The sequence below is a fragment of the Sarcophilus harrisii genome, chromosome 3 (assembly GCF_902635505.1).
Source record: "Sarcophilus harrisii chromosome 3, mSarHar1.11, whole genome shotgun sequence".
In the NCBI taxonomy this organism is placed as follows: Eukaryota; Metazoa; Chordata; class Mammalia; order Dasyuromorphia; family Dasyuridae; genus Sarcophilus; species Sarcophilus harrisii.
In genome coordinates, this window is record NC_045428.1 from 599,527,455 (window position 1) to 599,543,077 (window position 15,623).

Below are 15,623 nucleotides of genomic sequence, written 5' to 3' on the forward strand. Positions count from 1 at the left end.
CCAGATTGCTAGACTCTTGGGTACATTAGAACGCACGTCCCCTTGGTTCTTAAAGAAAGAGGAGATAGGGCTAGATAATTGGAAGCTAGTAGGACAACAATTATGTGAATACTGCAATAATAAAGGTCCTCCTTCAATTTCCAAGGAAACATTCTATATATATATATATAAAACATAATACAATTGCCCTTAAAGAATCCTACAAGTTATTAAAAAAAAAAAAAAAAAGAAAAGAAAATTCTAAGAACAGACAGATGAAGTGTGAGGAAAAAATGGAGGACAAAGAACAGATTAAAAGCCATATCATCAGAGGGCAGGAGGAGTTAAGTGAGGATGAAGGACGTGGGGATTCTTGATCTCACAAAGCAGCTTCAACCCCGCCTAAACTGGAACTGGTTCTTCACACGCTCCCATCAACTTCACCTTCCGGGATGGAGGGGGAGGAGTAGTGGGAGGGGCAGTGATACCACCAGCACCTCCCCCCAAAAAAATCACCCCCTCCTATGACTAGATTGCAAAAGGCAGTACTTAAAGCCAAGGAAAAAGAACAGAATTTAGGTGATTTGCAACTGGAAATGTATCCTGTGATTCAATAGTTTAACTCTTCAGGTCAAGAAAGTAGAAGATATGCTCCTTTTGATATAGAGATCCTCAAAAACCTGAAAAAGACTTGCACTCTATGGGGCTACATCCGCTTATGTTAAGATGTTATTACAAAATTTGGCTTATGAAATCTTAATCCCTAGGGACTGGAAATCTATAGCAAGGACATGCTTAGACCTGGACAAAACTTGTTGTGGCTTTCTGAATACAGTGAGCTCAGTAGGAGTCATAATGGAACTAATCCTCCAATCACCTGTGACCAACTAACAGGTGTAGGTTCTTATGCAGAAATTTCAATACAGATTAATTACCTCTTAGCAGCATATGGGCAAATTGCTGCTGCTGCTATCAAAGCATGGATTTATCTCCCCAGTAAAAACGACAAAGGTGAGGCCATCACAAAAGTAACACAAGGGCCAAATGAACCCTTTGCTGATTTTGTGGGACGTCTACAGACAGCTGTCTTACAAACTAATGGTGAAAATGCAGTAACAGACATTATGATAAGGCAACTTGCTAAAGAAAATGCTAATGAGGTTTGTAGAAGAATTATACTAGTAGAAACTCCTGTTTCACCTTCAAAAGTCCATCTCAAAGGGATAGATAGCAAGCATCTGACTCCAAGCCACAAAATCCAGGAATATACTAGACAGCAGCTGTGACAGCTGACCAACCTATGCTCACTATCTATATAAATGGCCTACCATTAGAAGGATTGATAGACACAGGTGCAGATCGTACAGTCATTTGAGGTGCCAACTGGCCTAATCACTGGCCAAAGATTAAGGCAGACACCTACATGTCTGGCGTAGGAGGATCAATAGCAGCTGAAGTTAGTGCTACTCCTTTGAGATGGACTTTTGAAGGTGAAACAGGAGTTTCTACTCCTTTTATACTTGAAAAAAATTCCCATCAATCTGTGGGGAAGAGACATTTTACAACAATTAGGATTACAAATTAGTACCTCAGCTTTTTAGGCAGGGCTGGTGTTGAAGGCCTGCCAACACTTTCCCTTGTTCCTATCCAATGGAAAACTGATACACCAGTATGGATAGAACAGTGGCCCTTAGGTAGCGATAAAATTCAGGCCTTAATACAGGAGCAACTTGACCAAGGACACTTAAAACCTTCTCAAAGTCCTTAGAATTCCCCAATATTTGTTGTAAGAAAGAAATCTGGAAAATGGAGGATGTTGATTGATTTAAGAAAGGTAAATTGAATAGATAGAAACTATGGGAACTCTTCAGCCTGGGCTTCCATTTCCTACTCAATTGCCTAGAGAATGGCCTCTTTGAGTTATAGACATTAAGGATTGTTTCTATTCTATCCCTCTAGATAAGGAGGATATGAAAAGATTTGCCTTTTCAGTGCCCAGCGATCACTCTAGCTCTTACTTATTATCCAGGAAACATAAATATAATATCTGATTCGGCCTGTTCAGTAGGTGTGGTACAAAGAATTGCCACAGCCTAAATAAAATTTGCAGCCTCTAATATATATCAGCTCTTTAAGAAACTTCAAGAGCAAGTGAGAAAGCATCCAGGTAAGATTTATATCTTGCATGTCCACTCTCATAATGTACTTCCAGGTCCCATTTTTGATGGCAATTCAAAAGCAGATAACCTTCTAACTATGTTGGTCAATACTCCTTTATTCCAAGAAGCCCAGGCATCTCATTCTAAATATCATCAGGCTGCTTGAGCTTTACGTTTACAATTTGGAATAACAAGAGAGGAAGCTAGGAGCATAGTAAAAGCCTGTACAGTTTGCCTTCCTTTCCACGCTTCTACACTGCCTCCAGGAAAGAACCCTCTTGGTTTGAGACCCAATGAAATCTGGCAAATGGATGTGACCCATTATAAGTCTTTTGGTTGTCTGTCTTTTATCCATGTTGTGGTAGACACCTTTTCAAGATTCACTTTTGCAATACCAGCAGCAAAAGAGATGGCCTGAGTGGTCACTGAATTCCTCACACAAGCATTTGCCATTATGGGTGTGCCACAAGCAATAAAAACAGACAATGGTCCTGCTTATACTTCCAAACATTTTGTGCACAGTATAAGATTTTACACACCACGGGCATATCTTTTGATCCTCAAGGACAGGCAATAGTAGAGAGGAGAAACAGAGATATTAAGACGCTCCTCCAAAAACAAAAGAAAAGGGGAGCCACAGATAACCCTAGAGAACTTCTAAATCTAACCCTTTATACTATTAACTTATTGATTTTTGACAAAGATGCACTGGCTTTGGCAGACAGGTTTTATAACCCACCAGAAGGGCAGTCTCCAGTGCAAGCAGCTCCACTATCTTTAGATAATCACCAGGTGATGTGGAGAGACCCAGAAAGTAGTGAATGGAAGGGACCAGATAGGCTAACTGCTTGGGGGAGAGGGTTTGCTTGTATCTCTACAGGTGGAGAAGGAATCAGATGGGTACCAATAAGCCGTATTCGCCTTGTCCATCAGAGAGAGATGGAGCAGACCCTTGAAATGAAGGACCCAAGAAATATCGGGTGATTCTGTTGCTGATTGTGCTCACCATTGAAAGAGCGTGGCACTTATGGCATTTGACTCATGGACATCGAAAACTGTTGGACTTCAAAACCGTCAGGAATCATTGGATTCTCTGAGAGATGATAAGATTGTTGTAGGACTTGAAAACCCTCAGGAATCATTGGATTCTCTAAGAAATAATAAGACTGTTATTTTTGCTTCTCAAAATCTGCTGGAATCATTGGATTCCCTAACACATAAAGACTTTTGCAGGGCTTCAAAAACTTAGGGGGATCATTGGATTCCCTGACGTGTGAAGCAATGGACAATAGATTGGTTTTGGACTATCTTTTGGCTGCTGAAGAAGGCGTATGTTCACACATACTATTATTTACATACTATTGTTTATATACCCTCCTTCTAGGACTTCTGGCGATCTTTTACAACACCATGTTGATTTATATTGTTTATTATTCCACTACTTGCATGTACAATTCACATTTGTTACACCACTTCGAGCCTGCTCTGAGTGAGGGGAGGGTCATCACTAATAGCCTCTGCGTTATTGCTATGTGCTTGTGGAATACCTCCCATACTGTTGGGTTTGTGCATAATATGACCCTTCAGTCCAGAAACCCACTAGCAACCCCCACTTCTCTTTGGTGCTTTTCATCTCCCTTCCTGAGATGTCAGGTAGGGCGTGATCATCTCCTTTTTAGTGCTCTCACCTCCCTTCCTGAGAAGTCAGGGGGGTCGTGATCACCTCCTTTTCGGTGCTTTCACCTCCTTTCCTGAGAAGTCAGGGAGGGTGTGATCACCTCCCCTTGGGGGCTCTGACTGGAAACTGAGTGGATGCCCATCAATTGGGGAACGGCTGAATAAATTGTGGTATATGAATATTATGGAATATTATTGTTTGGTAAGAAATGACTAGCAGGATGATTTCAGAAAGGCCTAGAGAGACTTACATGAACTGATGCTGAGTGAAATGAGCAGGACCAGGAGATCATTATATACTTCAACAAGAATACTACATGATGATCAATTCTGATGGATGTGACCCTCTTCAACAATGAGATGAAACAAATCAGTTCCAATAGAGCAGTAATGAATTGAACCAGCTATACCCAGTGAAAGAACTCTGGGAGATGACTGAACCATTATATAGAATTCCCAATCCCTCTATTTTTGTCCACCTGCATTTTTGATTTCCTTCACAGGCTAGTAGTAGACTATTTCAAAGTCCGATTCTTTGTGTATAGCAAAATAACTGTTTGGACATGTATACTTATATCGTATTTAACATGTATTGGTCAACCTGCCATCTGGGGGAGGGGATGGAGGAGGGGAAAAATTGGAACAAAAGTTTTGGCAATTGTCAATGCTGTAAAATTACTCATGCATATAACTTGTATATAGAAAGTTATAATAAAAAAATAAAATAAAAATAGGAAAAAAAATTAAGAAAAGAAGCTTCTGTGTGCCAGGCTTTGTGCCAAACCTGGAGGTCGACAGAAGATCTAAGTGGTCTCCTGGATTCAGGTCCTCCCTTCTAGGGTTTGGCCTTCTAAGGGCTTATTTTTAAAAGTTGACCCCTTTGGAGATGAGCACTTCAAACATAACTCAAGCCTTCCTCTCCAGTGTGGTCCCAGGACTTCTCTAACTCCTGCCTTGGCTACCGGCAGGATTGAAAACCTTATATTTTACTTTACCCTAATGCTTCGGTTTTCTACCATTCTATGTTGTAGGAAAGGTACTGGCTGGATATCAGGTCATTTTAAGCAGAAGAATGAATATTATATATTAACAGTCAAATAAAAGGAAAGGATGCTGGTGCTCCAAATGAGTATAATTATGACCAGTGAGAGCTTTGTGCTCTCACTAATGTGCTCAGGAGTTGTCTGTTGGTCCAGAACTTGTCTGATGGTGATACCTACCTAGTAAATTCTGCTGGGTCATGATGGAATTTATCCACTTCTCAACCCTTCTCCCCTCCCCCCCCATCAACTTCTTGCAAACAATTTATTTTTACTCTACTCCTTTTTTAGTTCTTCTTTATATGCTGTTTTATTTTTATGATGGGTTTTGCCTCCAAATAGTTTGGGGTGTGTGTGTGTGTGTGTGTGTGAGAGAGAGAGAGAGAGAGAGAGAGAGAAAGAAAGAGAGAGAGAGAGAATGTGTTTATAGAGGGTAAAGACTGGTTTTTGAAATTCAGCATCCAGAGATGACATTTTCAGAGTATACTGAGGAAGAAGCCTGCTCAATGGTTAGAGAAGATAACTTTCTCTAACCTGAGAATTCTCAGCTTCTGAACTTTTACAAGTTGTCAGTATAAATGGGCTCCATAGGAAGAGCTAAAATAGCAGGGCAGCTAGATATAGAAAGAGCACTGAGCCTGGAGTGAAGAAGACCAGAGTTCAAATCCAGCCTGAAACACTAGCTGGGTGACGCCTGGCAAGTCATTTAATCTTATTTGCCTCCATATTAAAAAAACATTTCACATGGGAAACATCAAGGAAAGAAAATGTAAGAATCACTATATTACATAAGAATCATGGGGGGGGGGGGGGGGGGGGGGGGGAAGGGCGGAGGAAAAAAGGAACCTAGGGGCAGCTAGATGGCGCAGTGGATACAACATTAGCCCTGAGTTCATGTGTCCTAGTTGTGTGACTCTAGGCAAGTTACTTAACCTAAAATGCCTCAGAAAAAATAAACAAATAAATAAAAAGAACCTAGACATCATAAAAGAGACTTTCTATATCTCTTAGTTCTAAGAGAACCACAATTTAGGAACCACAACCATAAAGACATAGAAAACTTGGGACACAGTATTCCAGAACACAAAGGATACAGGTTTCTAGTGAATAATTACTTACCTAAAAAACCTGAGTATTATCCTATGAGGGATAAATACTTTAACATCATAGAAAACTTCCAGGCTTTCCTAGTGAAAAAACCAGAGCTACACAGAAATTCTGAAGTGCTAACACAGGTGTCAAAAAAACATAAAAAGGTGAACATGAGCAATCATAAAGGACAAATCAAAGATAAACTTTATACTTTAATATGTGGAAATGACAAATATACTCCCTCTGAATCCTATCATTACCAGGGATCAAAAGGGAAATATTAGATATTAGATAAAAACCTTCTAATAGAAGATATCTACAAATACCTTGAAAATCTCAAAAGAAGAATGGAAAGTGAAAAGAAAAATAATAAACTAAATGGGGGAGAGGAAGGCTGCAGAACATTTCTCCCATAATTGAGGTGTATAAGTCTATACAAACAAGAAGAGAAGGGTTAAGTGGAGCAGATGATATTTGAACCTCACTTAGCTGAACTGATCAAAGAGAGAAGAATATACACAACACACACAGTTGGGTACAAGAATACATCTCATTTATCAGGAAAATGGGAAGGAAAGGGGAGAAGATAAAGGAGAGAATAAATTAATAGAAGTATTACTCCTAAGCAAACTATCTCTAATTGAGGATTACAAAAATATATAGAGCAGCTCTTTTTGTAGTGGCAAATAATCATAAACTAAAGTCATGCCCATCAATTTGGGGATGCCTAAATAAATGTCAAAGTGATGGAATACTATTGTTAGAAATGATTAATGGGACGGTTTAAAGAAACTGATACAGAATGAAATTAACAGAACCAACAGAGCAATTTATATGGCAATAATATGGTAAAGGGAAACAACTAAGAATTAGGAACTCTTATCAGTGTAAAGACATACGATTCCAGAGGAAAAAAAGCATGGAATGAATTGTCCAGCTAATTGAGAGGTGAAGGACTCAGCAAAATGAGACACACTTTTTTGACATGGCCAACATGGACCTCTGTTTTGACCCATTATCCATGTTTATAAGAGCGCTTTTATTTTTCTTTAGTTCTCAGTTGCAAGGGGGTTAAGGAGGGAAAAGGATTATAGTTGGAGAATAAAAAATTATTTAAAAATAGACTTCACAAAATGTAGAGGGCGGAACTTTGGAGAAATATACTTGAAACAAGGTATTAACTCAGTGGAATTGATGAGATTATTGTTCTCTAGATCACATATATACTTAGTGGTTCTCGAAATTTACACATAATCAGTATGCTGTAATGATGTAATTACAATAAAGTATTATACAATAAAAGAGCCAAGGAGGACAGGAAGAGACATTCCATCTTAGACCAGCCTAATGGTGACTCTCCTGCTTTCATCACTTCTCCACTAAGACCAAGGACTCAGGCTGATCTCAAGGACCTACAGAAAGCTAGCCCAAACATTATAACAAAATAGCAGAGAGAAAAGGACAAAGGGAATCCCAAAGACCATTGTATATGGACTAAAAAGGAAAAAAAATAAGCAAGCTTATAATGAAGTTTCTAGTGCCTCCTGGGGTCTTCTCATGAACTTTCCACCTCTACTACCCCACCACCACCACCACCACCACCACCACACCACCATCACTTCTCTCTATTTACTGCCCTGTAAACCCACTGTCCTTCTTGGTTAGTTAGGCCAAAGTTCCACTCTCTTGAGCTTCATTCTCCACTATTATTCAGTCATTTATTGTAATATTCCGGTTAGCTTAGATGGTCTTGGGACCAGCCTTCATTTCAGCAGGGTAATCACCATGAAAATAGCCAGGGATAAAGTCCAAACTTCTTTATTGTCTCCTTCACAGTCTCTTTCTTTGCCTGGGGTGCAGGCTACCTTTCTGGAGGCCCTTCAGAATGAGTTTCAGTGGAGGAATGTAGCAGAGTCTCTATCTTGAAGTCTGAGTCCGAGACCTTGAGCTCCAGCCACCAGTCCTCTTATCTTCTCATAATCTGTCTCTGAGTTTGTTCCAGTTTATATGCTCTATTATAATTGCATCATTACAGTATACTGAGTATAAACTAATCATTATATTACTAGGGCAATCATACTGAACTAGGGAACTCACATGCTAAACTAGATAACCATTGTCTTATCAATTCCACTGAGTTAACACCTTGTTGTAGAACAAGCATACTGAGTCTTAAGTATATTATATTAAGTATATTTCTCCAAAATTCCTGCTCTTTACAATTTATGCTCATCCTATTTTTCCATTATAATTGTTTCACTCATCCCTACTTTCCACTTAGTGAAAACATTTGTTCTTTTGTTAAGAAGTCATCCTTTCCCATAAATATATTTTATATTTATCATTCATTTGTTTCAGTCGTGTTAAACTCTTTGGACTCTCTATGATCCCAATTTTTTGTTTTGTTTTGTTTTTTGACAAAGATACTGGAGTTGAGATGAGGAAACACAAACAGGGTTAAGTGACTTGCCCAGATTCACAGTGTCTGAGGCAAGAGTTGAGCTCAGAAGTTGAGTCCTTCTGACTCCAGGCTCATCAAGTCCCCTACCTGCCATTATGTCTTAAATACTTTGTGTTTACCTATGTTGTTGGGAGCAAGTTGATTACGATACCTTTCATGAAATTGTTTCCTCCAGACTGATTGATAGGATTCCAGAAATAAAACAAGTAACAGAGACAACCATATATTGATGTCTTAAGTGAAGTAGAAAGAAGGGTTTTTATTTTATTACTCCTTTAGCGAATATGAAATAAGATGACCGGTTCACCCAAATCAGCCACACCCCAAGTAAACTTTGATATCCAGCTTGCCAGCTTACAGTTTTCAAGGTTGATCCCTATTTTGTGGGGACAGGAGACTTGAGAGTAGGGAACTGTGCCAAAAATTATTGTGGACTGAGCCAGGCAAAACCTCCCACTATGATGATGGACTCTTAGCATAATGACCAACCAAGACTTCAGAGGACTAATGCAAAAAATATAGGTAATAATCTAATAAATAGATAAAATGTAGAATGCAGAATGAGACAAATATTTTTAAAGACATGGCCAATGTGGAAAGCTGTGTTGATTGATTACAAATACTTAAAATGGGTTTTGTTTTTCTTGTGCTCTCAATGGGGTTGGAGGGAGGAGAAGATGACAATTTGGATCTTCATAATTAAAATGTGAAAGTGTCTCTTCCAGGATGCTTCTGCAATGTCATTTTGGCTTGATGTAATTAACACAGTGTTGTACATAAAGGAGCATTTGAAGGACCACATGATCCACAGGGAATCCCTCCTCGAGCTTGGTTTTGGCTCCCCACAATAGTGAATAGTTCTGTGGAACATGCGCATGTTTATTTTCAGAATGTTACTAAACAGTTGTTTGTAATGCTTTATCTTCGAAAGAATCCTGCAAGTGATGGGAGGTACTGTGTCTATTAAATGCAATGTTCTTTCACAACCAACAAACGATGAGCACAATGAGATTCTATGTTTTCTAGATCTGTCACTTGTGAGCTGGTAAATACGGGATGAATCCGTTGTTGAATATTGTTTTCAAGGCTCTTCGCCAAAATGGATGCCTCGGCAAAGTCAGGAAGATTAGCTATCCCAGGCCAACTCCAGCAAAAAACCAAAAATTGCACGAAGTCAAATCTTGATCAATAAATACAATGAAGGACAGCTAGGTGGCGCAGTGGTTGGAGTGGCTAAGAGTCCCTGAAGTCAGGAGGACCTGAGTTCAAATCTACTCTCAGACACTTCACACTTCCTAGCTGTACAGGAAGTCACTTAATCCCAATTGCCTCAGCAGCAAAAAAGGAAGGAAGGAAGGAAGAAAAGAAAGAAAAAGAAATACAATGGAAAAACTACAGCATGTGACATCTTCCACCTCAAGGAAACACAAGTCAGCGGGGATTCCCCCTTTGCAAGGTCTCTCAAACATTCCCCCTTTGGTCCTCGACTCTCGGCAAAAAGAGTGCAGGTAACTGCTGGCAGACGGCGGCTCCCCTCTTCTGCAGGAAGCCCTCCCGGGCTTCTGGGGGCTTCCCCTCTTACTTCCTCTACGACCCATCTGTAGCGCAGTGTCTCCCGGTGCTAGGTTGTGGCCTCCTGGAGGGCAGGAACAGGCTCCGAGACCACGCCCACTGGCAGCGCGGCCCGGGTGTCGGACTTCCTTACCCACTGAGGACTAACACTAGGGCCAGGTTTTGTCTCAGCAAACTCGGTAACACGAGGCGGGGCGTGGCCATAGACCACGGGGGTGGGGGATGGGGGGGTGTAGGGGTCGGAGGCGAAGGAAAGGCCTCCTCCTCCTCGTCCTCCTCCCCTCCTCCCCTCCTCCTCCTCCTCCTCCTCGTCCTCCTCCCCTCCTCCTCCTCCTTGTCCTCCTCCTCCTCCTCCCCTCCTCCCCTCCTCCTCCTGCTCCTCCCCTCCTCCCCTCCTCCTCCTCCTCCTCCCTCCTCCTCGTCCTCTCCTCCTTCCCCTCCTCCTCCCCCTCGTCCTCCTCCCCTCCTCCCTCCTCCTCCCCCTCCTCCTTGTCCTCCTCCTCCTCCTCCTCCTCTGTAAAACTGGCCTTAATAGTCCTCACCGAGCACGCCTGGAAGGGATGAGGAGACCAAAAGCAGGAGGTGGGTCCCGAAACCCTGGGAAACCAGAAGAGCCCCGGCTCGCGGGGAGAGCGTAGGCACAGAAAGGGAAAGCGGGAAGCACTCTGCGGGCACAGGACTTACGGTAGCGCGCCAAGCCGCCCCTCGCTGAAGTACGTGCCCACGCTGCCCCGCCCTGCGCACCGCCGGCCCGACGGGACGCCGGGAACTGTAGTCCGGGAACGAGGTTCCGTGTGCGCAGGCGCAGCGGCCGGGAGCCGGCGTTCCGCCATTGGTGGCCGGCCGGCTCTGGAGGCTCATTGTGGCCGCCCCGGCAAACGGTCCTCGCACTGACGGGGAGGAGAGACCCGGGACTGGTGAGTGGGGATGGCGGGCCCGGCCCGGCAGCCAGTTCTCTGCTGCTGACGCTCTCCTCCCACGTCGCCCTGGCTCATCTTGGGCGGCTCCGCCGGTGCTTTGTCTTCAGCCCGCGGGGGGTCCTTGGAGCGCCGAGTGCGCCTGCGCGGGGTTGAGGGGATGGGGGCGGGGGTCTCCCCAGGGAGTTGTAGGCTGTGTCTGCGAGGGTGGGGGCGGCGGGGGCGTCTGTCGGAGGGTCTTTTGGGGGAGACGGGGCAGAGTAGAGGGGCGGGGGCGATGGAGACAACGTTTCTACGGGAGAGGGTTTGTTGGATAGTGTCTGTAGGGGAGGGGCCTGGATGCGTCTTCTATAGGGGAGGTCCTGGGGGCACGAAGGGAGTTTGGGGGAGAAGAGGAGCTCTCGGGGCGGGACTCGGTGTGAGAGAAAGTGCTAGAGGCAGTCACCGGTGGGCCTGGGGATGGGGGCATGTGTGGAAGCTTGGGGGGGTGTCCCTGCAAGGGCAGCCTTTAGTCCAGAGGAGAAAGGGGTCCTGCAGGGAGGCAGCCTTAACCTTTGGGGGGAGGGTCCTGCAGGGAGGCAGCCTTAGCCTTGGCGGGGAGGGTCTGCAGGGAGGCAGCCTTAGCCCTAAGGGGGGAGGGTCTGCAGGGAGGCAGCCTTAGCCCTGGGGGGGAGGGTCTGCAGGGAGGCAGCCTTAGGAGGAGGTCTGCAGGGAGGCACCTGCCTTGGAGGAGGTCTGCAGGAGGCAGCTTGCTGGAGGAGGGTCTGCAGGAGGCAGCCTTAACCTTTGGGGAGGGTCCAGGAGGCAGCCAGCCCCTGGGGAGGGTCTGCAGGGAGGCAGCCTTAACCTTTGCGGGGGGAGGGTCCTGCAGGGAGGCAACATTAGCCCTGGTGGGGGGAGGGTCTTCAGGGAGGCAGCCTTAGCCCTGGGGAGGGTTCAGGAGGCAACCTTAGGAGGCGCAGGAGGCAGCCTTCCTGGGGGAGGTCTGCAGGAGGCAGTCGCTCTGGAGGGGTCCTGCAGGGAGGGCAGCCTTGAGGAGAAAGGGTCTTCCAGGAGGAGCCTTAGCCCTGGGAGGGTCTGCAGGGAGGCAGTCTTAGCCCTGGGGGGGAGGGTCTGCAGGGAGGCAGTCAGCCTCTGGAGGGGGAGGTCCTACAGGGAGGTAGCCTTAGCCTTAAGGAAAGAGGGGTCTTCCAGGGAGGTAGCCTTAGCCCTGGGGGGGTGGTGAGCTCTCTAGGCCCAGGAGCCTGAGCTGCCCCTGGTTGTACCCCTCCCAGCCTCCTTCCTGACAATCTCTCTTGCTTCCCCCCCCTCCTCCCCATGGCCCTAGGTCTCTTCCTCCTTCCCTCTGCCCACCACGCCGAGATGCAATCTCTGGTACCCAGAGCCATGATGGTGTTGGCCCAGCTGCCCTTTCCAGCCTCCTGGCACGGGCCTCCCTCTCCCCTTCCATTCCAGCCTCCTTGCCCCGGCTTCCTGGGCCGGGGCCCCTCCTCTGTTTCTCTGTGTCTGGGAAGAATCGTCTCTGGACGAGAGAGTGAGGCTGACTTAGCCCAGCCCTCCTTCCAGTCCAGGTCACTTGCATGTTATGGGATCAGCTCCCCGATGTCAGGCCCTTTCCACAAGGCCCGATGTCCTGCCCTCGGCTCTTAGACAATGACACACATTAATGACACACACACATATCTTCCACCACATCATGGAGATCACTGGTCTGAACAACCAACAAACTCTTTAATTAAATATGCATTCTGCATGTAGATGCACACACACGTGTGCGTATATTAGTATGAAGATCATTTCTCGTTTATGATTCACTTACTTTGGCGGTTCACTGTGGCGTGACTCAGGGTTCTCAGAGATCGTGTCCTCGGAATCTTGGCAGACCGGGCCAAGCCAGAAAGGCCCAGCACGGATTTGGCAATGTCCTTTTTCCGTGGTCCAAGGGGTAATATAGCCAAAGGCAGAGAGACTTTGGGCCTGACTAAGCTCCCAGCTTCTTTATTGTTAAGTTTCTATTCCCTGGAGGCATCAAGGATCCAGGGACACAAGGAGAGGAGAGCTGCCCGAGGAGCTGGCAGACAGCATGCACCCGAATGCAAGATTGTTAAGGAGAAGGTCTTAGCAGCCAGAGAGCTCAGGAAAGGATGCGGGCGCATTATATATAAAGCATAAATATAAATATACCCTTAATATGCATACACATAATGCATGTATTGTAGTACATAATTACATGTCATACATAGGACCGTTCCTGATATGCACATATATGTTCATATGTAATTAACATTTCAGAAAAGCATGTTTCCATTTATAATTAAAACTATTTGATTTCTATTTCATTTTTAATAAACAAAATCCATAGGAGATGATGTGATTTCCAAATGAGATAGTATAGAAAAGGAGGGTTTCTAATGCTGCTCGGGATTTGAGATTGGATTCTGGAGGTTGATAGGGAGCCAGTGAAGATTTCTAGTAGGAAGGTGACAGTCATGCACATGTTTTAGGAAGAACACTTTGGCAACAGTACAGGATGGATCGGAAAGGAGAGACCTGGAAGGAAGGTCGGTCCAAAGGCTGTTGGGGGTCTAGAAGTGAGGCGATAAGAACCTTTACAAGGTGGTGGCTGTGTGAGCAGAGGGAGGAGGACCTAGGTGAGACGTTGCAAAGGTCTTTGGCTACAGATAGGTGCTGTAAGGATGAGAAAAGAATCACAGACACCAGGGTGGTGGACCTGGGTTTCCGGTAGCATGCCCTTGAGTAATAGGAAAATGGGAAAAAATATTGGGGGGATGGGAGCAGAGAAGAAGATGAAATCTACTTTAGGCTCACTAAATTTGAGATGCTTAAGGGATGTCCAAAAGCCAATAAATGATAGGAGGCTGGAGCTCAGGAGAGAGATCAGAACTGAATATGTAGAAGGGAGTCATTTGTAGGGACTGTAATTAAATCCATGAGAGTAGGGGCCCGGGGCAGAGCCTTGGTAGGTCCTCTCGAGGATGCAGCAAAGCAGCCTAAGAAAGAGCAGTCAAAGGAGTGAGAACTGGAACTGAAGAGAGAGGAAAAGGGTTGTGGGCCGTGTCACATGCAGCCAATGGGTCAGGGAGGATCATAGAGCTGGTGATTAATATCATGGGTAATTTTGGAGAGGACAGTTTGCTTCCGGTGATAAGGTTGGAAACCATGTTGCCAAGGGTTGGAGAAGAGGAAATGGCACTGAGAGTTTCCTTGGCCTGCCTCCTCCCCCCCCGCAATCTCCAAGCTTCTTGTACCTTCTGGTCCTTGGTAATGAAAGGCTTTCCTGACTGGCGTCGTCACCAGCCCCCCTCCCCAGCCCAGCCCTCCTGGAACTCTCTCCCTAGCACCTCCGGCTTCCTGTCACAGCTCAGATCCTGCTGGCTGCAGGAAGCTTTTCCTGTCCTCCTTAACTCTGGTGCCTTCCCCCTGTTGTATATCTCCAGTTTGTGGGTCATTTCCATCTTCCTCTGGCCACTGGCCCCAGGAGCTCTGGAGTGGGAAGGGAGGCAGGGGACTACATGGCACCCTCCCTTAGCTCCAGTTTATTGGCACGTTAGTGTCATGGTCCTCTTCAATAACAAAGAACAGCAGCAGCTCCAGCTTATCCTCTGTATCACTTGTTTATTTATACATAGATGTTTGCCTTGCTGGCCATCCCTTTAGACCGGGAGCAGGGACTGTTTTCCCTTTCTTTCAATCCCCAGGATTTAACACCGTGTTTGGTACAAAGTGGTGCATAATAATTGCTTATTCACTGATGGAGAAGGGGACATAAAGGATGATGGCCTTGATGAATCAGGATCCATCATTTTTAGGATGAGGGAGACAAGGATGTGTTTGTAGGTAGTAGGAAAGGAGCAAGTAGATGAGAGATGGAAGATAGGGAATGGGGGTACCCTAGGGGCTCTCAGTTGGAGCAGATGGGGAGGGAGAGGCCTGCCTTGGCAAGGATAAGGGCTGCCTTTTTGTGGGAGAGAGAGACATGGAGGAGGCAGTGGGGGAAGGAGATGTCTGAGAGGTCTGAGATGAGGGGAAAAGAAGCTTCAGCTGAACTTAATATTTTCAGTGAGGTTTGTAGGGAGTTGGAGGTGGTCCGAGTTTGGACTAGGGAGCAAGGACTGCCTTGCTGCAGAGAGGGCCCAGTTAAGATTACCCAAGAAGAATTTGTAGCAGACTTGGTCACATCTTTTGTAACTTTGTTCCAGTCCATTCGGTGTCCAGTAGCAGGGAAGGTGGTGGATGGTGGGAGTGACCCACAGGTGAGATTGGCAATGGGTGACTACCCGTAGGTCAAGTGGGCACCATATTGGAACATAAATGTAGTGCAGAGTCAAGCCAGTTTACCAAGAGGGAATAGGGAAAGCAAGAGAGTAGTCATGCAAGGGTGGCTTGGGAAAGAACTGAGAGTTGGGACAATTTGAGGTCACAGAAAAGGCTTAGAGTCGGAGGGAGAGACAGAATGACAAAAGGCCAAGAGGAGACAAAGGCAGTTCAGGCTTCCTAAGCATGGAGGGACAGTGCTCTGGGCTGTGATAGGATCACGGAGAGACAGTGCTCAGGCCTGTGGTAGGATCGTGGAGGAACATTGCTCAGAGTTGTGGTAGGATCACGAAGGAGCACTGCTCGGGGCTGTGGTAGGATCCAAACTCTGAGGACTTCTCTAGGTGAGAGGTGGGGGGATCCTGAAGTAGTCAGGCTCCAAGCGTTTGTT

The 15,623-nt window shown here is 45.5% G+C and overlaps 2 protein-coding genes across 3 annotated transcripts in view; one reads left to right on the forward strand and one right to left on the reverse strand.

Moving 5' to 3' along the window:
- Window positions 1–9,684: 9,684 nt before the first annotated feature.
- Window positions 9,685–12,285, reverse strand: LOC116422685. The gene is made up of 3 exons (XM_031961721.1): window positions 12,251–12,285; window positions 10,523–10,966; window positions 9,685–10,079 (listed from the first exon to the last, which is right to left on the reverse strand). Exons 1-3 carry the CDS (start codon window positions 12,283–12,285, stop codon window positions 9,704–9,706), a joined length of 855 nt encoding a protein of 284 aa, XP_031817581.1. The 3' UTR covers window positions 9,685–9,703.
- The window catches only part of LOC100930432 (zinc finger protein 260-like), a 46,367-nt gene continuing 41,561 nt past the window's right edge, over window positions 10,818–15,623 (forward strand). For both annotated transcript variants that reach the window (XM_031963932.1, XM_031963931.1), the window contains exon 1: window positions 10,818–10,897. The gene's annotated coding sequence lies outside the window, so the exon portion shown is untranslated. The remainder of the gene's footprint in view (window positions 10,898–15,623) is intronic.